The 25,852-nt window shown below is 35.5% G+C and overlaps 2 protein-coding genes across 7 annotated transcripts; one reads left to right on the plus strand and one right to left on the minus strand.

Moving 5' to 3' along the window:
* Nucleotides 1–628: 628 nt before the first annotated feature.
* LOC109061370 (sterile alpha motif domain-containing protein 14-like) lies at nucleotides 629–13,915 on the minus strand. Its single transcript, XM_019078485.2, has 10 exons — nucleotides 13,774–13,915; nucleotides 13,565–13,667; nucleotides 11,430–11,479; nucleotides 8,568–8,725; nucleotides 7,308–7,665; nucleotides 5,626–5,713; nucleotides 5,220–5,288; nucleotides 4,971–5,106; nucleotides 3,362–3,475; nucleotides 629–964 (listed from the first exon to the last, which is right to left on the minus strand). Exons 1-10 carry the CDS (start codon nucleotides 13,901–13,903, stop codon nucleotides 803–805), a joined length of 1,368 nt encoding a protein of 455 aa, XP_018934030.2. The 5' UTR covers nucleotides 13,904–13,915; the 3' UTR covers nucleotides 629–802.
* Nucleotides 13,916–14,515: 600 nt separating this feature from the next.
* LOC109061371 (DNA topoisomerase 2-alpha-like) lies at nucleotides 14,516–25,226 on the plus strand. Of its 6 annotated transcripts, XM_042767332.1 has the most exons (7): nucleotides 14,516–14,899; nucleotides 17,572–17,716; nucleotides 18,010–18,100; nucleotides 18,233–18,446; nucleotides 19,910–20,056; nucleotides 23,607–23,734; nucleotides 24,349–25,217. In XM_042767332.1, exons 4-7 carry the CDS (start codon nucleotides 18,366–18,368, stop codon nucleotides 24,398–24,400), a joined length of 408 nt encoding a protein of 135 aa, XP_042623266.1. In that variant the 5' UTR covers nucleotides 14,516–14,899; nucleotides 17,572–17,716; nucleotides 18,010–18,100; nucleotides 18,233–18,365; the 3' UTR covers nucleotides 24,401–25,217. The 6 variants fall into 6 exon arrangements, with proteins under 6 accessions (XP_042623266.1, XP_042623265.1, XP_042623263.1 ...); XM_042767331.1 differs by lacking the exons at nucleotides 18,233–18,446; nucleotides 23,607–23,734 and having other exon boundaries at nucleotides 14,518–14,656; nucleotides 14,858–14,899; nucleotides 17,570–17,716; nucleotides 24,349–25,226; XM_042767330.1 differs by lacking the exons at nucleotides 18,233–18,446; nucleotides 24,349–25,217 and having other exon boundaries at nucleotides 14,521–14,656; nucleotides 14,858–14,899; nucleotides 17,570–17,716; nucleotides 23,607–23,736.
* Nucleotides 25,227–25,852: the final 626 nt, after the last annotated feature.

Here is a 25,852-nt window from a genome sequence, read left to right on the forward strand (position 1 = left end):
AAAAATACACATTTTAAGAGTCGGGGCTTGTCTCAGTCTTACAGAAAAGGTAGAGCTAAATCTATGAATTACTGTGAGTTAGCACTGTCGAAATATTGAATATTGAAATACTGCTTTGACCGTATCAGTTCGCTTTGTGAACCAGTTCAACTGAATCGACACAGAAGAATTCTGATATTGCTATATCGGGTCCCATACTAAATGTCTCAACTAATCTCTCTGTAATGAAAGATCTAATGATACAGGGCAGATGGAATATAAATGTCCACATATTCTGATGAATATGAGTTATTATGCTAATTTGTCATTCATTTTGTCAAGTGTAATTCTGTCGTCAAGCTGGCTTGAGGCTGGTTTTGAAACATGTTTTTAACTTCATGGACCAGTTGTTATCCATAATCCAGATTATTCAAGCACATCTTGAACAATTTTTTTTTTCTTTTTCTAAATAATGTCAGAATTGTTCTTTTGTGAATGTTTTCATGACAAACATGCTGACGAAATCTCATTAATGTACAGTAAATTACATATAAATTACAAAACAATGTACATTGTTTTGTACACAAACATAACAGATTTCACCTCTAGACACCTTGCACACGTTCATGAATCAGTTTTTCAATAAAATATGTAAATGGACAAATTTCGCAAGTCATCTTTATTAATATATCCATTAATATATATATTAATATATCCATCTTTATTAATATATCCATCAGTAATACATTGTGAAAGCCAACGCAATGTTTGACATTAACAATGGCACCTGCAGCGTATTGTATTCAGTCTTTCAGAAACACCATCAAGATGTCAGTAATTTTTGTCCATCTTCACTGTGTCCATTTTTACCGCTGTCCCGTTTTCCATGAACGCCATTCTGTCGCTCTGTCCTATCTTTACCAGAAGCAGAAAGCATTTTCTTTTTAAAACTGAAATCTGTGCCGCGACTGCTGTCACAGTCATTCTGGAAAAAAAATTAAAATAAATAAAATAAAAATACAGACAGAATGGTTTAGAGCGACATTTTTTTTTAAAGGAGCAAACTATACCTTTGTTGGTCATAGGTGTAATGTTAGAAGAAAGACTGCTCAAGCAAACCAACAGGCAACTGTACCAAATGCTTTAATTCAGCATATTCAAACAGCACAGCAGTTTATTTACTGAGCACAATTGAATATGCAGCACAAACCACCTTTAATATGATTAAGCCAGTGTATATCTGGTTCAATTCAATATAATATGATTCTCTTTCCAGGTGAAAGACTCTATGCTGTATAGCAGTGTGCCAGAGCCATCGATCTCTGTATGTTCCTCTCTGCATTTGAGAGGACTGAAACATCACTTCATGAAAAATCTATATTAATGTTCTGCCTGTATATTAAGACGTTCTTGCAAGCAGTTCTGCAACCTTTCTGTCCATTTTTGGATTAAGCATTAAATAGCTACACTCTTCAAAGGTTTGGAATAATTAAGATGTTTTAATATTTTTGAAAAAAAAAAAAAGTATTTTATGCTCATTATTTGATCAAAAATACAGTTTAAAAGAACTGTTTTCTGTTTAATATATTTTAAAATGTAATTTATTCCTGTGATTGAAATGCTGAGTTTTCAGCATCATTACTCCAGTATTCAGTCTAACATGATCCTTTAGAAATCTTACTAATATGCTTATTTGGGCTCAGTTAATATTAATTATTATTGGGTCTCAAATATTAATAGTGGTTCTTATAATTATCAATGTTGTAAACAGATTTTGATGCTTAACATTTTTTAGTGGAAACTGTGATGCTTTTTTTCAGGATTCTTTGATAAATAGAAAGTTCAAAAGAACAACGTGTCCTTGCTGAATAAAGGTATTAATGTATAATTGTTTAAATATTACTGAGCCCAAACTTTTGAATGGTATCATGAATTCCACAAAAAATATTAGGTATCATAAACTGTTTTCAATATGTTTCTTGAGAATCAAATGAGCATATTAGAATGATTTCTGAAAGATCATGTGACACTGGAGTAATGATGCTGAAAATTCAGCTTTGCCATCACAGGAGTACATTTCTTTAAAAGGTATTAAAATAGAAAACAGTTATTTTAAATTGCAATAATATTTCACAATATTACTGTTTTGATTGTATTTTTGATCAAATGCAGTCTTCATAAGAATAGTTCTTTAAGTATGAGATGTAAGAGACTTAAAAAAAATATACTGTATATAATTCCAAACTTTTGTACTTTTAGCAGTGTAGTTATTTATGTGTATTAACTATTCACGATATACATACATGTAGCGAAGCCTTATATCTGGATGAACTATTAAAGGGTTAGTTCACCCAAAAATGAAAATTAGACTGTTTTACTCACCCCCGAGGCATCCTAGGTCTGTATGACTTTCTTCTTTCAGACGAATCCAGTCGGAGTTATATTAAAAATTGTCTTTGATCTTTCAAGCTGTTTAATGGCACTCACCGGATGTTGCAGTGCTTCAGGCAAGAAGTTGTTAAATAAAAAGCGCCCATCCATAAAAAAAAAAAAGTGTCTCACACGGCTCTGGGCGGTGAACAAAGGCCTCCTTTAGTGACTCCATGCGTTTTTGTAAGAAAAATATCCATATTCAAAACGTAATAATCACTTTAATCTATCTTGTGCCAACAGTTGTACACAGAAGCAGTTCCAGGAGCATGACGTATGAGGTCAGCGTTGCGCATGCGCTGGTGAGTTTCGTCAAAACCATTGTTTGTTTACAGGATCAAAGAAAGCAAAGTTTTTTTAGTTTGGTTGGTGTGTCCTGGCCTTTACTTTAGCAAAGGAAAACCGTCTCTTGTTCTTCCTTACAAATCCTCATTTTGTACTTCTAATTATTGACCGTTGTTTTGTTTTGATCTCTCCGCTGCGTTTCTGTATGCGTCATTTCTGAGCGGTGCATGTGCAAAGCCGAACTCATACGTCATCTGCCCGGAACTGCTTCCGTTTACAACAGTGAGCGCAAGCTAGATTCAAGTGATTATGAGTATGGATATTTTTCTTACAAAAACGTATTGATTCGCTACAGGAGGCCTTTGTTCACCCCCCGGTTATGGATGAGCGCTTTTTATTTCACGTCTTTTAGACTGAAGCACTGCAACATCCGCTGAGTGCAATGATAGAGCTTAAAAAGATCAAAGACCATTTTTTATATAACTCCGACTGGATTCATCTGAAAGAAGAAAGTCATATACACCTAGGATGCCCTGGGGGTGAGTAAAACACAACCTAATTTTCATTTTTGGGTAAACTAACCCTTTAAAGGTGCAACTCAGCTGGACTGACCAAATTTAGACATGACTGGGTAATTTCTACTATAGTTTAAGTTAAGTTATCTCACCCCATCTGAATGCTCGGGGAGGGTCTGATAGGGTTGTGATGACTCAGTCTTGCAGGGTCTGCAGTCTTCCAGTAAACCCACTGAAGAATCAAAGTCCTCATCAGTACTGGAGCCCTTGAAGAAAGTGGAATGAGTGCTACAGCACTATAATATTCCATTATTGGCTTTTTAAAATAAATAATTCATCTCTGTCAAAGAGGCTTTTAATTTAATCTGCGAGAGAATTCATATAGAAATTGCAGTATTTATCATTATTTTCATTCCATTTAAGGGCTCATGTCATCTTTTTTTTTCTTGACGTATACCAGCGTTAGTAGTTTGCAGGTAAGTAGAGCATCCTCGTCCCGTAGCGATGTAACAATGTATATTATACAACATTGACACACTTCCCCTTTAGACACCTTGCACACACGCTCCTAAATCAGTTTTTCAATAAAATATGTAATCGAACAGCTGAAAAAGTATTTTTTTTTTTTTTGAACGTGTTTTTGGTTAAAGGGTTAGTTCACCCAAATATTAAAATTATGTCATTAATGACTCACCCTCATGTCGTTCCAAACCCATAAGACCTCCATTCATCTTCAGAACACAGTTTAAGATATTTTAGATTTAGTCCAAGAGCTTTCTGACCCTCCATTGAAAATATATGTACGGTATACTGTCCACGTCCAGAAAGGTAATAAAAACATCATCAAAGTAGTCCATGTGACATCAGAGGGTCCGTTAGAATTTGTTGAAGCATCGAAAATACATTTTGGTCCAAAAATAACAAAAATTACAACTTTATTCAGGATTGTCTTCTCTTCCGGGTCTGTTGTGAACGCGACTGCTGTGACTGTTGACGTACGACGCTGCTGACATGTTCTCTGGTGCGCCCTGTAACAAAGATAACACGTCAGCAGCGTCATACGTCAGCGGCGTCACTACAGTGTTGTGAACGCGCTCACAACAGACCCGGAAGAGAAGAAAATGCTGAATAAAGTCGTAATTTTTGTTATTTTTTGGACCAAAATGTATTTTCGATGCTTCAACAAATTCTAATAGACCCTCTGATGTCACATGGACTACTTTGATGATGTTTTTATTACCTTTCTGGACATGGACAGTATACTGTACATACATTCTCAATGGAGGGACAGAAAGCTCTCGGACTAAATCTAAAATATCTTAAACTGTGTTCCGAAGATGAACGGAGGTCTTACGGGTTTGGAATGACATGGGGGTGAGTCAATAATGACATGATTTTAATATTTGGGTGAACTAACCTTTTAAATGCCTGAAATAATGTCTGCGGTGAACAGTGGTTCAAGATATTTTCATGTTTTATTTTATGGCAAAAAATACATCAGTAACACCCCTTGGAGATTTTTAAAGCTTTCACTTGTTTTGAAAAAGCCAGTTGCTAACAAGTAGCTAAATGGGATTACAGAGGTTGTTGGGGGACATTAAACAGCATTACATTGAACAGGAAAAATCCTTGTGAAATTTTGTAGAGGGAACAAGGGGGGTTATAACTTATGGCCTTTAAAAATACATCATAACTGCAGCACTCTAGTTTTCCTCATACAGCAATAATAGAACCTGTGGACCCTAGTTGAGGTTAGGTTACCTGGGTGAAAGGTCTGGATGGGGAATGGATGTTCTTGGGGGAGCCCGAACCTCTTAATCTTTCACTAAACCAAGAGAAAGGCACAAATGGTGGACCAGAAGAACGCAAGGACCGGTTCTCTGTTCTCTCTGAATCCCTGGATACAAACACAAAATACCTCACACATCTACATACAGGTATGCAAGGAAACACTGGTGCATAGATGACTGACATTAGCTGAATAAATGCAGGACAGACTCACACACATACCGATTTCCCGCTGACAGTCTGTTGGATCTGTCTTTCCTGACCTTTCCATATGTGCGACGTAAAGTGACCCTACCAACAAAAATCAAGCAGATAATCTTTAAAGCCAAACTCTGGCCACTACTACTGCATCTGTATGATGAACAAACTTTGCTCTCACATACATAGTGTTTACAGTTGTCAGAAAATAAACCTCAAAAAAGCTCAATTATAGTTGTCCCAGCATTTTTAACATTAAAAAACATTTAAAATCTTCCAAATTGTTTTATAGACATAGTTAGCAGACTTTTGGTACGATAAAGATTGTTGTTAAAGACATTTACATTTAAAAATGTAAATGTAAAACATTTAATTGCTGATTTTTTTTAATCATTATTATTTTGTAGGTCAAAACTCTTAAGACACTAACCCCAGATCAAGAAAACGTCTCCTGGTTTTCTTGTCCAGAAGCACTGTTGGACTATCAGGTTCATCAGGGCCTGTGTCATGACTGTCGTCTGAAAACAGATCATCACAATGAGCATCAGAATCCAGATCAGAATCTGGACCCAGCAGTTTGAAAATTTTAATATGGAACAGAATGATCCCATGTTTTGCTGTCAAGGATCAGGTAATCTTAATTGTATGCCGGTTTTTTAAAGCAAAATTGGATTGGATCATCCTAGGACATATTACCAATTTTTCCAGATTACCAAATCTGAATTTCCAGTGCTCTAAATAGGACAACATATAAATTTTTAAAAAGAAATTTGATCATATTTTTGATCAGATTAGATCATATCTTGAAAATGGGTTGCTCAACAGAAAAAAAGGATTCTGTAATCAGACTATAAGTATCCTGTAATTGGATTGTAATCCAGTCTTGGATCAAACGGGATCAAACCTTCAGTATGTGTTGTTCAAAAGTTTTTTTTGGATTAGGATAAATTTGATTCAAAAAATATGGATTATCCTGATCCCAGTAGAAGGGTGGATTCAGGATGGATTTCAGGAACAACATTTTTTAAACTGTATAAAAGATATATTTTAAATGGTGATATGTAGTCCCATTTAGAGCGCTTTAAATCCATATTAGATTATCTGGAAAAGTTTGTGTCTGGATCAGGGTGATCTAATCCAATGTTGCTTTGAAAAACCGGCACAAAAAGCATTACCTGATCCAGGAGTGCAAAACAAAGGGATTTCCAAATATGAATCATTCTGATCTACATTAAATTTTTAAACAACTAGAATAGAAGCTCAAAATTAAAATCTACATTAATCCAGGTCAGAGTCAGGATCAGAATAACTATTAGAATCATATTCACATTTATTGTACAAGTTAAACTTTTAAATAACTTGCTGATTTGGTGGTTAGCACATCATATTAAATAATCACAATGTAGCATTACATATGTATATATATATGTATATATATATATATATATATATATATATATATATATATATATATATATATATATATACATATACAAATACACTGCCCGTCCAAAAAAAAGATCACCACGTGGATTTAACTAAGCAAATAGTTAAGATCCTCCCATTGGATAATTACTGCATGGATGATTATTCTATGTGCCCAAAGAATGAGGTCAGCTGACTACCTGAATATACTGAATGACCAGGTTATTCCATCAATTAATTTTTCCTTCCCTGATGGCACAGGCATATTCCAAGATGACAATGCCAGGATTAATCGGGCTCAAATTGTGAAAGAGTGGTTCAGTGAGCATGCAACATAATTTTCACACATGGATTGTCCACCACAGAGTCCAGAGTCAGACCTTTACCCCAGTGAGAATCTTTGGGATGTGCTGGAGAAGACTTTGCGCAGCGGTCTGACTCTCCTATCATCAATACAAGATCCTGGTGAAAAATTGATGCAACTCTGGATGGGAATAAATTTTGTGACATTGTAGAAGCTTATAGAAATGATGCCACAGCGAATGCATGCCATAATCAAAGCTAAAGGCAGTCCAACAAAATATTAGAGTGTGTGACTTTTTTTTTGGACAGGCAGTGTATATCAGGTAAAATGATGTGAGATCATATGATATTACATTAGATGAGATGTTCTAATGCAGGTCAAACCTTCGCTCTGTGAGTATTCCCCATAGTGTAGAAGGGGTTGGCTACCCTCACGTGACCTGAGGTGGTCCATCTGGCGAAGATGGGCTGGGGAAGATGTCTCTGAATGGACGCAGGGTCTGGAGGGAGACTTAGATGGTGTGAGGGGCAAAGCCTCTTGAGAGGAGGTGTTCAGGAGGTGCCTGTAGCTCCGTCTTTCATCTTGTGCTTCCCTTTCTCCAACCACAGTGCAAGGGTCAAAGGTGAAGGTTCGGTCTCTCCGTGAGGAAGGGGAGGAAAGGAGTAGGTCAGAAGAGGGGGAGGAGCAGCGAAAAGAAGGGTGGATTGGAGAAGATGAGGTCTGCATGGAGCCACCATAACTCTAGACCACAGACACACACAATGACATATCATATCCCATGAGTCTCACATGAATGCGTGTTTATCGGGGTGAACTGAAACTAAAACTAAAATCATAAAAAAGTTACTTAAAATAAAATAAACATTAACTGAAATCAAATAAAATATATTTAAAAAAACTTAAACTTATTTTATTTCAGCTTGTTGCCAAAGTAATATTTCTCATTTTCATTTAGTTTAAATTGTTGTACTAAAATAACTAAAACTGAAATAAAAAAAAATAAAAACAGTTTTTGGAGATTAACAGCCATCATCATCATCAAAAAAAACAAAAACAAAAAAAAAAACTTTTTTTTTTTTTATAAAAATATTTTGTAAATTATAATAATTGTTTATAGTAAATTTACAAAAATAATCTTTTCTTACATAAAATATTTTTGTAATTTTACTATAGTATAAACAATTTTTTTTTTTTTACAAAATATTTTTATTTCAAATAAATTAAGTTCTTTTGAACTTACTACTAATCACATAATAATATCATGGTTTTCTACTGCTCCATATCAACGTCTTTGACACTGAAGACTGAAGTAATGGCTGCTAAAAAATAAGGTTTGCCAACACATAAAAAAATTATATTCTAAAAATTATATTAAAAAAGAAAACAGTTATTTTAAATGGTAATAATATTTCATCATTGTACTGTTTTTACTGTATTTTGCTTATTTATAGTGCTTATTATGACTTCAGTCCATTCTTTTCTAGTCAGGACGGTACTCCATCAAAAAAATAAAACCCTATTGATGATGTTCCTTTTAACAACATGAGTTGAGGTGAGTAAATAACATGACACTTGACAGAATTGTCCTTTTTGGGTGAACTACTCATACAATCAGATGCATGAAATCTACAGCATACACACACCATTCTATCAGTGCTGTCATCTCCATCTATCGAGCTCACGCTGTCTCTCAGGCGGGTTCGGGAGGGTCGATGCCTCCTGGTTTTGACTGACAGTTGTGCTTTGGCTTTCTGTAGGCTGCTGTCAAGTCGTTCGGTCTCTGGAACTGCCTCAGTCAGATCTAATGTGGTATAAAACACATAGACGTATGTTTACTCCCTGAGTTCTTTTGATATTGAGCATTTGGAGGCAAACATGTAGCCCAAGATGCAAAAACTAACACCACAATTATGATGAAAATCCTAATAAAAGACTGCTGCACTGCTCTCAACACACACTCATGCACACATTAGTGTTCTTGTTATAATCTATAAAATGCAGTGACACCGTAAAGCAGGCCCGAATCTCTATTAAGCTGTCAACAGCCTAGATTACTTACATGAATGATGGGTGGCCATTCCTCATGTACACCCTGGGTGTGTGTGTGAGGGTCACTCAAACAGGAAGTACACAAACACACACTAACAAATACACTAAAGTGAAAGAATGGCACTGTGAAGTGCGTAGATGTGTGCAAAATACAAACTTAGAGCTACAGACCAACAAAAATGTCATGAGTTTTTCTATTTCAATATTTTGTTTTTAGAGAGTGAGGTAGTGAATTGCACAAATCTACGTTATTACATTTAGAAATACAAATTTGTTGTGATTTAAATGGCTCTGTGAAACCTAGAATTAATAAATAAATAATTCAATAATACAAAATTCAGCAGTTTTTATCAGGGACTTTTGTGTATTTATTTGAATTCTATGCTGTATTGTTTTAAAAAAAGTAGTATTGTTACGTGTAGCGGAAATGTACTTTAAAATAATAATAATAATAATAATAATAATAATAATAATAATAATAATAATAATAATAATATGTGCATGACAAATTTTATAAATATTTGGTCAGTACTATGACACTTTGTTGTCACATGGCATCACTGTTTGTCACATGACCTCATCACAATTAATTTTTAATTACAAGTGGCAATTAAAGGCAGTAAAAGCAGCCAAAAGCAGTCATATTACATTACGTCAACTGAGAGCACAGCATTGTGGGATATGACATTACACGTCTATGAAGAAAATAGTACAAAAGCTGTCATTGGGGTGGTACCCTTTCAAAAGTTATAATATATATAAAATATATATACAACATTTACATACTAATCTGTACACATTAGGTAATATAATGTTTCTTTAAGGTACTACTATGCACCTTTTAGGGGTAAATATGTACCTTTTGAAAGGGTACCATCCTAGCTGTTGTACCATTTTTTTTTTTGAGAATATGCTCTGTTGTACAGTGCATATTTTGGGAAACATAAGTAATCCAAATATTTCATGCCTAAAGAAAATTAGCATACTATGCATAGTATACATGCTATGTATAGACCTTAATCAGTTTAGATACAATACTGAATTTAATGCAGATGAAAATGAGGCTGTGAGGGACAGACTTAAAGTCTTTACAATGGCCATCAGAAGACATTATTTTAACCTATTTTTAAAGTAATCATGTTTAGCAGCTGAATCTGTGGTGAAAAACTACATTACCCATGATGCTATACAGAAAAATTACACAGTCATGTACAAAAATTCTGTACAGTTGTGGCAAGCAATTCACACCAATAAAGTTTGCAGGGAACACCCACTCCAATGCGGTCTCGCTAAGTTGTCAAAACACTTAAAAAAATGTAAAAAATAATAATAACAATAAACAATGCAGTAAACTTTAATGTAATCAGCAACTATAAATTAATAGTTTTATATTTCTCCATCATTTTCGATTTGATTATGTCATTCGCAATGCTTGGATTGTAGTTCTTTCCCTCACTAAAGCCATTAAAGGAATAGTTTACCCAAAAATTTAAATTCTGTCATCATTTACTCACCCTCATGTTGTTCCAAACCTGCATTTTTATTTTCTGCTGAACACAAAAGAAGATATTTGAAAAATGTTAGTAACCAAACAGTTGACGGTAGCCACTGACTTCCGTCAACTGTTTGGTTACCATCATTCTTCAAAATATCTTCTTTTGTGTTCAGCAGAAGAAAGAAACTCATAAAAGTTTGAAACAAAGTGAGGGTGAGTAAATGATGACAGAATGATCTTTTTTTTTTTTTTTGGTGAACTATCCCTTTAAGTACACAATCTTGTACCTTGGCAACATTTTCAAATAATTTTTGTAACATTTTCAAAAACTGATTTGCTTCAAATGAAGTATGTACTGTTGTGATACACCACATAGCTGGTTGGCCTGGTTCATGGCGTATAAAACTTTTTAAAAACACAATGTGAAAAATTAACAACAAAAAAAAAATACTTACGGAATCAACACCACAGAAAAAGCTTGTGGGCACTAATGCACTCTATGTTGTAGGCTGCTCATTGGGTCTGGGGGAGTGGGAACATGCTCATAAACATTCTGTATTTTTAGGCTCTGTCACACTGTTCTACTCTATTCCATAGCCAAAACCTTTCTTCTCCCAACTTGTTTTCAGATCTCAGCACTAACTCCTGTGGTTAGACACTGACTCAGCAAGCTGCACCTTCAAAGCCTGTACAAAAATCATGTGAAGCCAAACTCTTGAATGTGCCCATATAGGCCTACCAGTGTTCCTCAACCAAGATTGATGTCATCTAAAAATTCACAAAAATGTTTAATAAAATATTTACAACTCTAAAACAAACCAGTGCACATGCTCAGAGGGAATCATAACCCCTGGTGCTTTTAGAGGCCAGGCTAATGCGCTCAGTGCATTGGGAGTGTGGAAATGAAGATCTGGACATTAATGGAGGGGGAGGGGATGGGCAGACGGGAGAGGTCACTCACCAAACACATCCTCTTCTGCCTCGGCCAGTGGAGTGGAGGACATCTTCAATCTGAAAGAGGGAAACTTAAATTTAACTGCATATGGACAAGAGAAAAATTTCTATCTTGGCCACATACAGTACAGAGCAGTGGCAGTCTGGGCTTTTCAAGTGGTGAAGCACATATGTCACTGATCAACTGAAAAGTATGAAGATCGGTCCTTTGTGTGTCTGCAATCTTGATTCTAAAATCTGATGTCAAATTACCACTGAATTAAATTAATTAAAATTATTGACCAAGCTCAGAATTGTATGTAGACAAATATTTACAAAAGACAATAAACAATATTATGAAGGTTAAACTAAATGCTTAATGACAAACTATTTCTAAGTATTTACAGCTATGTTATACATTTCTGAATTACTGTAGTTGAATTTTAGGGGAAACCAAGAACTGAGGTGTTATGTGTAGTATTTTATATTACACACCGTATAACTGTTAAATTCACATAAACATAAACTCTCTTAGTGGGGGGGGGGGGGTTTATATGTGCAGTATATAAACATATACTGCACTGATCAGTTGGCCAGGTTGGATTTGGCTGCCACATACACAGTGTCCAGGCAACAGGCCGCTGTGCCATCTGCTGCCCAGCACCTTAGTACGGTCAGTGCCCTTACCATTATATTCATAACATCTATCTATCTATCTATCTATCTATCTATCTATCTATCTATCTATCTATCTATCTATCTATCTATCTATCTATCTATCTATCTATCTATCTATCTATCTATCTATCTATCTATCTATCTGTCTGTCTGTCTGTCTGTCTGTCTGTCTCTTGTCTGTCAGCCTGTCTATCCATTCGTCCATCCATACGCCCATAATCTATCTGTTTGTTTATATTTTTCTGCTTCTTTTGGGCTGATCTGCACATTTTTGTTTATCTGTATCTACACTGTAAAAAATTTGGTGGCAACAATATGTTACTAAAATATATTTATATAATATACCACCACAACAACATAAGAAGAAAATAACTAAGAAGAAACTTATTATTTCAATGGAAAACCATCACATATGGGTTGTCACAGATGTCTGGCAATTTACTTTTTTTCCACTGTAAATTATATGACCTGTTTTTCATTGAAAAAGAAAAAAGAAAGAAAACAAATCAAACTGCTTTTAACCACAGTATTTAACTGTAAAATTACAAAAAATGCCCAATTAGATCTATTAGGTTTTATTTTTTTTATTTTTTTTTCTTTACCAAATAACTTACCGTTAACAAGTTTTTACTACAGCATTTTTACAGTGATGGAATAGCATGTAGAGAGAGGGATTGTGATTCGGAGAGGTGGTTGAAAAAGGTTCACCTCCCCTGTGGTTAAGTTTAAACCCCTGAACCATTAACCAGTTCTCTTCTACACTGTCAGAAAAAGAAAAAAGCTGTCACTTTCGTGCCTTATTTACTCCTAAAACGTGCATATTACCTTAAAGGTACATATTAGTACCTTTTGAAATAATTCTGCCCCAGTGACAGTTTTTGCACCTTTTTTTGGGCCAAGCAGTCACTAAATACAGAATAAACACAAGACAGGACTACAATTTTATAGTAAACACCTAACTCTTTAGTTCTTATTAAGAAATCACGAAATCTGACTGTTTTCCTATAAGGGACTCACTTTCACAAGTCATCTCACGGTGATGGAGATATGAAGCTAATGGCCATAAAACTGCACCCCCCCCACCCCCCACATTATCTTATCTATAAGAATTGGGGGGGGGGGGGTGCTAAGTAGCTGACAAGCAGGGAATGGCAATAGCAAACAAATCAATATGGAGATGGGAGGGGATGAATCTGACCTGTGTGCACATATCAGCAAATAAAAGCTTACTTTCACTGCAGGGCTAAAACAACAAAAATGGTACTTGGCTATGCAGAGATGTATAACCTTGTATTCAATACACACAATGACTGATGAAGAAAAACATGTAAAAAAAAAGCACTTACATTCTTTAAAGCAAGCATTAATATAGCTCACCAGATGACAATCAGGACAATCAGAGGCTGTAAATCATGAATATTTCACTTAGAAAAATGGATGGAAGGGGGACAGGATGGAAGAGAAAAGCTAGATAAACAGACTCACCTCTGTGTAGTTGAGTATCCAACAGCAAAGCTCAGCTCCTGGGATGGACTGACATACTGCTCCTCTGGCCTGCTCACGGGATGCTGCTGGAGGACTTCTGTTCCTGGATGAGCACAAATTTACAACGTCATTGGGCTACTCTGCGTGTACACACTCACACACACACACACAGTCCTCAGGAACAGAATGTCAGACACTGCTATACACACCCAAGGACAGTGATGAAATGAAGGAGGCTGAGAGAGAGAGAGAGAGAGAGAGAGAGAGAGAGAGAGAGAGAGAGAGAGAGAGGGAGGGTGAGACAGAATGGGGAGGGAGGTAGAGGCACATGTGCATCATGAATCAATGTTATTACCACTCCAACAACCAATCAGCTTTTATACCCCATCACAGAGGAAATCTATGTGTGTCTGCTTCCATTTCACTTACAAATATATTTAAATAAAAAAAGGGTAGCCTACTTAGGTGTAGGCCTAGGCTATATATGGTAGATATGCCTATATTACGACTGAAGTGGATTATCGTCTTTCAAACAAAATGCAATAACACAACTTCAAAGAGATATAAAATATGAGTTTAATATGCATACTAATTATAAAATTTGTTTCTCAATTCATTTAAAGGTTAAATAATGTTTTTACAGTTATAATTAAATATATGACATTTTTTCGTACGTAATATGTTGCTATATTTTTAATATTGCTTTCTAAGTAATAATTATTAGAAGAGATAACGCTAAGAATAAACGTTATAAACATCTAAATTTGATTTAATATACTGTATTTTAATCCTCAAACTCTCATTCTTCGGATCCTTTTCTCAACGTACTTTATGGCATTCACAGAAATATAATGACAACAACGTAAACATTTTCCGAAAAAACAAACAAACAGAAAAACAGTGGTTTTGACCGTGAGAGAAACCGGAACAAAAATCTCACTGGATTAACGCGTGTTATCGTCTTATTTATTGGACCTAAGAAAGGAGGCGGGCCGCTGCTCACAATCTTTAAAGCTATTGTTTAGAAATGCAACAAATGCCCACTACTGACAGTGAATGGCCAGCGACCTTGGCGGGAGACACATAATATGTGTAATTTGAAATTTTAAAAGAGGTTGTGACTGGGGTTTATAGTTGCGCGTGTCATTGGATTAGTTCATGTGTTCATAACTGTAATTCAGATAGTTTGATGCATCTTCCGTAATTCAGAAGGGCTAGTGATTTGACAGCAGTAAGTTACAAGGCAGATCTGTTTGTATTATAGTTAAAAAAATTGTTTCGTTTTTGTGCTAGACGTTAACTGTGAGAATGGCTGCAACAGAAGGACCTCTGAACGTAAGTAAAAAACAACAACAACAAAAACATACACGTTAGTTAATAGAATACATGATATTTGTTATATGCCCTTCCCATAAGCAGCCTGTAATTCTGTTTGATACAGTATCATATTGTCTGTTTGTTCATATTGTCAGAGTACTCATAAAAGTAGTTACTTTAGGGTTTAGATATGAACAGTTTTTGCTCCAGTACGCTACACGATTATTATATGAGTTTAGATGATATATGTTAACTATGGACACTAGAGCGGTCTGGTATTGTTTTTTTGTTTTTTTTTGTACTGTGTTGTTAAGAATGAATTTCTGTTTATCGTCTCTACGTTTTTGCGTTACATTGTACATTGTTCAGTAAAACGGATTCTTCAAGGGTAAAAAAGTTACCATGGTAACCGTAATTTCCGCTACAGTTCCATACTGTTGTTACCACCACTGATCTACTGTATATATTCTATATTATAGATCAGTGGTTACCACGGGTTTCTCAGCAGCGGAAGTCGTCATAGTTGGGTTAACTTGATGAGCAGTGAATGGGAGACTACCACAAATATATATTTTTGCATTCCCATTTGCTCAAATAGCAAAAGAAAAGCTCCACGATAGTGTTTTCATGACTTCTGAGAGAGACTGATAACGGCAATCAGAAAAAAGAACGATGTCAAATTTACCATCCCTCCCATGGACGCTGCATTAGAAAAACCCTCGCATTAGCATTAAATGTTTTTTTTTTTTTTTTTGTAATTTGATGCAAAGGTGATATAATATAACGAATGGTTTTAGAAATGTACATACATTTAAAAAAAAATACAAATATGAAAAAATTTAGAGGATTTACGATGCTGGTGACGTTAAACGCGTCATCACAGTCTTGTGAAAAGGGTCCAGGAGCTGGTACATTGGTGTTGGAGATAAATAAATAAATATTTTCCCCATTTACGCGACTTTTCACTGAGACTTACAAGATTTACATTTTGTTTTTTTTTTTGTTTTTTTTAGGGTTGTATGCCTGTTAGCTTTGAGGTTATCAGTGCACTCCTTAAAGTTGACCGGTAGTTTTTTTGGAGATGCGAGTTAAACTTTTAGACTTTATGTTTTTAGTAAATTGGCCACAATATTGATGGCACACTATGTTCATGCAGATTTTGGCCAAAATGCTTTATAGAATAAGACTGACCTTCACCCTAATAACACCTCTCAACCCTTGTATGTCAAACTACTTCTGTGTGTATTACTGACTGATGCTCAAACATGGTCAACAATCACTGGGTCAAATTGACCCGCAACATAATATAAAGCAGAAAACATTTGGACTGTTTGCAGAGAGAGCAAGCGCAAATCCTGGCAGCGGCAGGTTGCAGCGCCACTTCCGGTGGCATCCCCAGATGCCACGATCTTTCTCGCCCTTTCTGCTGTTTTCTCGGTAAAAACTACACTGTTCTCAGTGGCATGCAGTGGTGTTTTTTAAAATGATGATGCTAAGTTCCTACAATTGTATTATTATTATTATTATTATTATTATACATTTTTATGTATCAGCTGCCAGAGTTCTTCCCAGGAGTCAAAGGCAGCTGCCACTGTTGTTTATTTCCATTTCTGCCGTTTGCTCGGTAAAAACTACACTGTGTATATCCTTATAACCTTACTGTTGTTACATAAAAAAAGGCTAAAAACAATTATATTTTGTATTTTTACACTATGTAACATTCTGTTTATCAAAACAAATCTAATCAAGTTAGTGTTTTTGCGTATTTTTACATTTCTTCCAAAATAATAACAAAAGGCACTAACGATACAAATATATATATATATATATATATATATATATATATATATATATATATATATATATAATATTTTATATATATTTATATATATATATATATATACACACATACTGGTAAAAAAAAAATGTATAGCCTGAATGCACTTTAAGTCGCTTTGGATAAAAGCTTCTGCTAAATGCATAAATGTAAATATATTTTATTTGTCAACGGACTTTCAGCTGTTCTTTTTAACTTTATCAGCGGGTGTTACATCAAATTAATGTTTGTGTGTGTGCGTGTGCGCGCGCGTGTGTGTGTATATACAGTAGGCTATTGGCTTGCGGCGGCTGGGCACTCCTTAGGTATGTTCTTTATATGCTTATGCAATTAATGGGGGTCATATTCTGATCGCATCTGCTTGCTGGTATACTGTATAATATGCATCATCAAATCTTTTATTTAAAAATGAAACAGTGTAGTTTACAGCAGTAATGGTGACAAACGATCATGTCTCCTGGCACGAACTCTTGGCAGCTAAAAATGTATAATAATAATAATAATACTAATAATACAATTGTGGGAGCTTTGCATCATCATTTTAAAAAAACACCACCACACACCACTGAGAACAGTGTAGTTTTTACCGAGAAAACAGCAGAAATGGTGAGAAAGACTATGGCAGCTGCCAGAAACTAGTGGCAGGTGCCACGAACTCTGGCAGATGCCGAGGCATCTGGGGATGCCACCGGAAGTGGCGCTGCAACCTGCCACTGCCAGAGAGAGCACCAGCCCCTGCAGATGTATCGGTTTCCAAAAAAAGTGCTTTAGTTTCTTTTATCAGTCTTAAAAATGCATCATAATTGCTGTAACATTGTTTTTGTAACTTTTAAAAAAAAATTTTTTATTAGAGTTTGTTTGAGAATAAGGCTCTCAGTAAGCCCAAGAAAGATGAGAAGCGTCTGTCTGTGGAAAGGATTTATCATCAGAAGACCCAGCTGGAGTATATCCTGCTACGGCCCGACACCTACATAGGCTCAGTGGAGCATGTTACTCAGGTAGAGATCATCATCATCATCTCCTGAAAGGTCATATTTATTAGGGCCATGGACACCCACTGTTTATGAATAATGCATGTCAACACTAGAATGGTTATCCTGAAGTGTTCACTCACTTTACTAAGACAAGAATGTTTGCTGAACTATACAATAAACAAATAAATAACCAAGTTAAGAGGTTGAGTCTCCTTCATTCTGTGAAGAATGGCCAACTCATATTTTCAGATGGAAGTGCGATCACATCTGTACTGTAGAATGACCCAATGTTTCTTTGCTTTCTCTTTCTCATTTAGCAAATGTGGGTGTTTGATGAGGATGTGGGAATGAACTGCAGAGACATCACATATGTGCCAGGACACTATAAGATCTTTGATGAGATTCTGGGTGTGGTGTTTTTTTTATTTATATATATTTTTGTGTGTGTGTGTGTGTGGTGAATGTTAAGTAGTCTGCTGCAAGCAATGTTTACTAATGGACTGTTTTCTATTCTTTTTTTATGAAAACGTGTCATTACAGTTTCAAATGTTACTCCAAGCGCATAACACATTCATCTTCATAACACAAACGAAGATATTTATAATGAAACCTGAGAGGTTTCTGTCCCTCCATTGGAAATCAATGAAACCCAAACTTTCATAAACCATGAAAAATGGTTTCAGTGCTTATCATGGCGGAGATACTGTTGACAAGAACCAAGAACACAGCAATATGCGTGATTTGCAATGCTCAGGTAAAATTCTATAGTAATACTACAAATGTGTGGATGCATTTGACATCATGTGTAAAGGTGCCCTGATTTACGCAATGAATGATTGAATGGCGGATGTTGCGACACACTTGTTTTGTTTACTACACACTTTATTAAAGCACGGACGATGCTCGCTGTGTTTTCAGCCTCTGTCATCTCACTAGTGTTGTCAAAAGACCCGGTACTTCGGTACCAAGTCGGTACTAAAAAAATGAAAATGCCACGTTACCAGGTTTCTTTAAGTACCGGTGGTACCGAGCACCCGGTCAACCTGGTTCTTGACGCATACAGGGCTATGATTTCCATGAAGCAGAAAATGTGGACGGAATCTCAAAATCCAGTCATGAAAATGAAACTTATATTTTAATATGGACAGTCACGGAATTTGTCAAAGTTAGTATAAATTAATCAAATCAAATCTCAATATGGACCAGTATCTGTAAATGTTAAGCCGCGAAAGTTGGTTGAAATATGAATCCTGCATGTTCTGCTCATCTCTGTGTGAATGAATGAATGTTTACTACATAGACTGAAGCGCGTGACGCTTCCAGTAATTTCAGCATCTAATTTCAGTCACTTCACAAGCATTTTACCGTTTCATTTGAGTAAAACCAGTGTCAGTTTAAAGGTATTCACAGCAACCCGTCAAAATAAGTTCATTTTTACATAAAGGCATTGTGCTAGAAATATTACTATTATTTAGAAGAAATGTATGTGATACTGCTACTACTGTTGAAAAAATAAATAAAACTTTATTTTTTAAAGAAATAAATCACACAATATTTCTTTCATTTTTTTAATTTTAATAGCAAATCCCCTTTATTTAACAAAAAATAAAATGTGTTTAAATTTCATTAATTAAAAGACTAATTAAATTTGGGTGATACTTGTTTACTGTTTTTCATAATTATATTACTTGTAGAAAAACTTAAAACACAATTGTAAATAAGTATAAAGAATGGTACTGGTTTTATTTTTTTTAAATTGTGTTTTGCTTTGGTACCGAGAACCGTGGATTTTCACTGGTATCGGTACCGAATACTGAAATTTTGGTACCGTGACAACACTAATATAATTAATGAGGTTACAAAATTACAGAATTTTCTATGATTAGAAGTTCAACCCCTAAACCTAATCCTCAGTAGGGCATAAGCTGATCATACAAGTTCATATGATGTTGCCACCATTTCATCAAAACGAAAACTGGTTATGAATTGTCATGAGACTGTTGGGAAGAAAATAGTGTTTATGTGAGTGCCATCACACAGTCAAAACCGAATTTCAAATGCTCCCATTCTACTTGACAGTTTAGTTCATAGATGGGGAATTTTGAATTTACTGAAGAATATACCATTAAGGTCTGTAAAATGCAATTTAGAAATCAGATGCATTTGTGCAATGTCATGAAATTCTGATCTTAAGGTTTCATCTTGTCTCTGTATCAGGCTCAAAGTCTGGAAAACAGACCACCCTCTCCTTCAAACCAGTCCAGAAGAAGCAGCAGCCCTGTTCTTCTGAGGAGGGAGAGTCTGAATCTGACATGGAGTTCATCCATGAGGAAGTGGCTCCAAGAGAGAAAAGAGAGCGCTAAGGTGAAAATCTTCATGCATGTTTACTCTCCTTTGTCCATGAGGTTTCGCCTTGTACAAAACTGTTTATGAAGTGATGGAATAACGTGAAGTGTAAAACTGATTAGCTGCCTTTTTTCTATGACACATTACTGGGAGATTTCAGCTGTGTCCCAAACTTAAGTGCATGGACTCCGAAGTGCGCATTTGAAGTGTGAATGCGTCACAGTGGCGCGACGAAGGGTGTCCCAAACTGAAGTGTGTGGACTCCGAAGTGCGGATGTAAAGTGCGATTGCGTCACAGCGTCACGACGTAAGCTGTCCCAAAGTCAGAATGCGCACTCCGAAGACTGCATTTGAAGTGCGAATGCATCACTGCGGCGCGATGAAGGCTGACGAGTTTCGAACGCGACTTCAAATGCGCCCTTCATTTCCCATGAAAATGAAGTGTACATCTTATGGACACTTCGCACCCTTCCATATCCCAGAATCACTTGCGTGCGTATGACGAAGGTGTTTATATTCAGAGGCAGGTGAGAGTTCTGTGGAGGACTTCACATTGAAATGTAAGTATTGTGTTTTCATTTACTCAGATACCTAGCGAAAGTGTTTAAAGGCAGGTTTTTTTTTAACATAAAGCCCACAAACAATAAGACAGCCACTATATAAGGCAATGGTCTTTCCCTTTGTTGTTTCTGTAGTGCAGTCATGCAGGAGATGTCTACAAATGTTTTAACCAAACTTAAGCACTTCAGAATTTTGTATGCATGTCCTGCTGTGTCATATTTTCTAATGTTAAGATTGCAAACCTGTCTGTTTTCATAAGTGTTTTCATTTTCTTTTGTTTTAATACTATTCTGGAGAAAGTGAGCTTGTGTTTTTGTTGTTAACAGGCATGGTTTATTTGTGAAGTGTCCTGAGACAGGTGAGGGAGTGAGTGGACAGGGAGGACATCAAACTCAAACAAATACATTCTTCATTAGCCAAGAGAAAACAGTGGGAAAAAATGAGTACATTACAGGTTTTCCAATATATTTTTTAAATGTCATATTGTCAGTAAAACAACCTAATTTCTGTAGTTTATTTTTGTGATGCAAGTTAAAAATTAAAAGCATAAATTGTATACATTATTCGTTTTTTTGTGTGTAATTTATTCGTAAATAAGCCTGAGTACTTTCTGTACATTTTGTATTTTTGTTTTGCATATTCACGTGTAAATAAAAGAAAAGTGCTAAAGTACATTGTTAATTTTTTTTTTTTTAATGTAGCTTATAATTTTTTTCACAAAACATTCTTTTATATGTTTATTTGTTTGTCCTGTAAATACTTTTTTTACACATTAAAACAAATTGTTCTAGACATAATAGAAAGTACTTTTTACAACCATTTACAACATAGTTTAGGTTTAACATCAGAAAACAGCATCAGTTTGAGTCCGGCCCTGCCTCCATGTGTTCTGGGGTCTTCAGGAGGTCAATATCTTGGTGAATGGCCAGCACTTCCTCAGAGACTCAGAGGACAGTGCAGTGACAGTGGAACGAGGCACATGTCAAACACTCTGGAGACCATCTGTATGATGTACCGCTGGCAGACAGAAGAGAAACACCAGGGTCTGGATTGTGGCACACCATCACTGTTGCTGTTCACTTCTCAGAAGATCCAGCAGCACAGTCAGGGTCTCCCTGCTCAGAACAAAACCATTAAACACCTGTCCAGCACTGCCACATTCAGCTCTATCCTGCAGTACAGGGGTCTGGTCTGATTTAGGGAAAGAAGGAAAAGAGAAATTGTTTAGAGCTATGACAACATAATTAGTACAAGAAATATTGACATACTTTAGTAAACTACTTTTAGTAACTACCAATACCATATTGGGGAAAAAACCACTACTCATATTTAAAACCTTTTAAACCCAAAAATATAAATTAGAAACCTGGAGCAACTGAAGGGTGAGTAAATGATTACAGGATTTTCATTTTTGGCTGAACTATCCTTTAAGTAAAAGTGTTATCTTGCATACTCTAATATACTTAAGGTATTGAGAGTAAAAGTAAAAGGTATGTGCAGTATTGTCTTGAAAAAAAGAATTTGTCAGGATGGTTTTACATTAATGATACTGCTGCACTTCTGTGTATGTTGCAGTTTACTTCTAAATATGTTCAAGGTTATTAAATTTAAAGCTGCTGTGTTTTAGGTTGTTATGTTGTCTATTTTTTTAAATACAGTTTTATTTTTATGGTTAACTGCCTAAAAAATACGAGTTGCAAACCTGTCTACATATGGTCAAGACAATAAACTACATAAAATTGCACCTTTGTAAGATATCAGTCAGCATTTGAACTGCTATGTGTGTATTTTGTAGTTTTTCGTATGTATCATTACATTATTCAAGTAAGCTCAAGCCAGTACCTGCATTTAAAGTTGTAATCCGACGAAGATCGCAGCAAACCAGTGTAGTTTACCTGGCCTCGGTCTTGGCTAAGCCTGAGGTTCATCAGCGTCTCCTCCATTATGAGTAAATCATAAAAACAAAAATGAGGAGTTCTGGCTCCACCTGTCCTGGCAGGACTGTCCTCTCGTCAGAGCTCTTCTTGCACTGTTGCTATGCGACAGAGCGCTAATCGGAAACACCTGGTGTCGGAATTAGGAAATCCTGTGAAGGCGGAGCATCTCACGCACTTCGGAGGACCCTTCGTGCACTTCGGAGGTCTGGTCTTCGAAGTCCGTGGCCTTCGAAGTGTGCATACTCAACTTTGGGACACAGCTATAGAGTGACAATTTAGGGCTGGAAAAAAAAAATTATTGATTTCTCGATTTTAATCGATTTTCATTTTTACAAAACTATATTGATTCTTAAATCCAATTAATCTATAAGTATTAGTCTAGCTTGTTTTCATATAATGAACAGAACATTTTAGCGTCCCTCCCATCCAATAAATCGCAATAAGCTTTGTGCTTTGTTACTTTTGTTTTGATATAAAACTAAGTCTCAGATTTCAAATTCTGTCCATATTATTACAATATTCAAACAATAAATGCCGTTTTGATGCTGTTTAATGTGAAGTGACAGATCACTGTAGTGCCTCAGTTCAAGAGAAGTGGCACCGCAAAGTGCATGTGAACTGATCATCTCCTCTGCTTTAATACCAGTTACAGTACAAAATAAACATGAATGAACGTCTAAAGGTATGTAAGAAGAAAGGGTACAACTTACTGAAATCCATATCCTGTCTCATGTAATCGGTCAATCAGTGTTTCAACAGCGGAAGGATCTCAGTATGACAGCTTGTAAACAGAGTGTCACGTAATGTCAGATTACCTTTAAGAAAAACATATTCAGTGACCATAAACTTGTTAGTAAGCTAGAAAAATGAACTCTAGAGAGGAGCATTTTGCTAAATAAATGCACCATATAACATTCTTTGCTATTTTTACTGTTCTTCAGTATTTAAGGTTTGAATAAATCCAAGTTTTTATGACCGTCACCATTTAAATGTTGAGTAGATATATAATGTAATTGTAAAGTTAGTATTATAACTTTATTATTATAAAAACTTAATTGAGTGTAATTTAGGTGTTTGTTGACTGGACAAAGAGCACTAAACAGAAGCGCTCTGTCATTGAGGATGATGAGTTCTTCAACCCAGAACCCAGCGGTGCTCCTGATAGTGACGTGGACTCCCCTCCTCCCCCACCTGTTGTGTAAGACTTTCCCCACTTCTACCTTTTAGCTTCACAGATCTTGCACAGATCACAGATCAAAAATACATTTTGTTAAACATTTTTCTGGTAAATATTCCTTAAAAATAATAATTTTATATTTAGTAGTAGTAGAGCCATCATTACATTAAGTAATATATTTCTGTCACAGTTTCTTCATGTTAAACCTAACTTTTATTTTGACAGGTTGCTGTGAAGACCTTTAAGTTTCTGTTTGTATATGATATGGCAGTAGTTTTGGTTTTTCTCACAAGGAATGGTAAAATGCTCATGACTCTCAGAGCAGTTTTAGAGATTGTTCATATACTCGTATATGGAGGCTGAAAACACCACACTTCAATATGTGCATAGTAAACAAAACTGGGCATCTGCGTCATTCATTCACACAAGAGACACTCAGAACATGCAAGATTCATATTTAAAAAGTCCATATCAAGTTTTGATTTAAGTGTAGTGACCTACTTTTGATTTATTTATCCAAAATTTGCGTTACATTCCACATTATACAGTAAATTCCATTTTTATGATTGGATTCCGCGGTTCAGTCCCTGTTTCAAAGGGCCTAAGTTTAATTCTGATTTCATTTTACGTTTCAGAATGCAAAGAGCTGGGATGATGATGAAAGCTTTCAGTTGGAAGAGAATATAGTGACATCTGCAGCTCCCAGGAGCCGAGCTGCACGTACCACCAAACCTGTGACCTATGCTCTTGATTCAGATTCTGATGACTATTAAATATCCTGAAGTAGCCTGTGTTAAGTTTATAAACCTTGAGGAAACATTTATACTTGCAGAAAGCCTGTTTCATGTTGCCTATTTTTTAAAGCGATCTATGACAAACTAGCCTCACATGTTTGACCTGATTTCTTAGTTTTTCTTTTTATAACATGTAACAACATTATTGCACATTACCCTTCTTCATTGTTGCTTTTTATACATATTGTATTGTCTTGTAAATATTTTATGTTAAATTTTGAGTGAGTGTTTGACTGGTTTTATGAATACACATTTCTAATCAATTCCACAAATGACTGAAAACTCTGTACTGTGGCATCCACAGTATTGATTACAATATCTGCACGTTTTCATTCTGATCCTCACTGAGAACTCAAGTCTCTTAATACCGAGGTAGATTTATGCACATAAGCAAGAAACTGAATTTATATAAATTTAGATTTGACATCTGCACTGGCAACAGATGTGACATTATTAGACTTGCAGTGATTGTTTTGTGGCTTTTACTCCATGCCCATTATATGATAACTCCCTTTTTCATTTAGATCTGTGAGGTGCTTAATTAGTTATTAATATACTAGTCAGTATTTGATGTTCTGAAATAATTTTATGAAAAATTAAATGTATAAATGACTACTTGTCCAAGGCTTGTCTAACTTTATGCAAAAAGGGAAACCATGTTGTTGTAATCACTAGGATTGCGAGTCAATATATGAAAAATTCAACCATCTCTCACGGCCATTTCTAGATCTTAACTGCAGAATATGGAATGTTTATATTTAATAGATGAAATTTTAAAGTTGGAAGAATGGGTCATTTTCAGGATTTATTAAAATATTAAGTAAGAGCTTTCCCTCAATAAACTTCTGATTTGCTGCTTACTGATAAGTAAGGTAGTTGTTTGTATTAGTTATATTTAGGTATTGGCTAGGGTTAAAGGATCTAGAATACGGTCATGCAGAATAATGCATTAATATCTGCTTCACAAGTAGGCTACTAATAAACAGCCAATATGCTAGTAATATGCATGCTAATAAGCAACTACTTAATAGTAAATAGTGTTCACTAATTTAAAGTGTTACCAAATTGTGTAATAAGCAGGACATTATCATTACATCATTTTCTCTTGGATCTCAACATGTTTATTTGCAACACCTCATTGCAGCCAGGAGATGGTAGAATTGTCTAATTTACTCGCAACACTGTTGCAACCTGTCTTTCTCCTATTTGTCTTTGCTCTTCTTCACTGCTACTGAGGCAGTTGCATAATATCAGCTTTGTTCACGGTTCAGCAATGTGAATTTAACTCTAAAAGTTATAGGTCAAAAAGGCACTCATTATTTGTCCATAAATTTCTCATTTACAG

Source organism: Cyprinus carpio, chromosome A12 (genome assembly GCF_018340385.1).
Source record: "Cyprinus carpio isolate SPL01 chromosome A12, ASM1834038v1, whole genome shotgun sequence".
NCBI classification, from domain to species: domain Eukaryota; kingdom Metazoa; phylum Chordata; class Actinopteri; order Cypriniformes; family Cyprinidae; genus Cyprinus; species Cyprinus carpio.

Coding starts and splice junctions, on each gene's coding strand:
- LOC109061370 (XM_019078485.2), bottom strand. CDS start 13,903: ATGATGCACATGTGCCTCTACCTCCCTCCCCATTCTGTCTCACCCTCC. Junction 13,668..13,773: donor CATTTCATCACTGTCCTTGG/GTGTGTATAGCA, acceptor GTGCTCATCCAG/GAACAGAAGTCCTCCAGCAG. Junction 8,726..11,429: donor GGCAGAAGAGGATGTGTTTG/GTGAGTGACCTC, acceptor ATACCACATTAG/ATCTGACTGAGGCAGTTCCA.
- LOC109061371 (XM_042767328.1), top strand. CDS start 14,621: ATGGCCAGCGACCTTGGCGGGAGACACATAATATGT. Junction 14,657..14,857: donor GCGGGAGACACATAATATGT/GTAATTTGAAAT, acceptor TTTTTGTGCTAG/ACGTTAACTGTGAGAATGGC. Junction 20,057..23,606: donor AGAGAAAAGAGAGCGCTAAG/GTGAAAATCTTC, acceptor AGTGTAATTTAG/GTGTTTGTTGACTGGACAAA.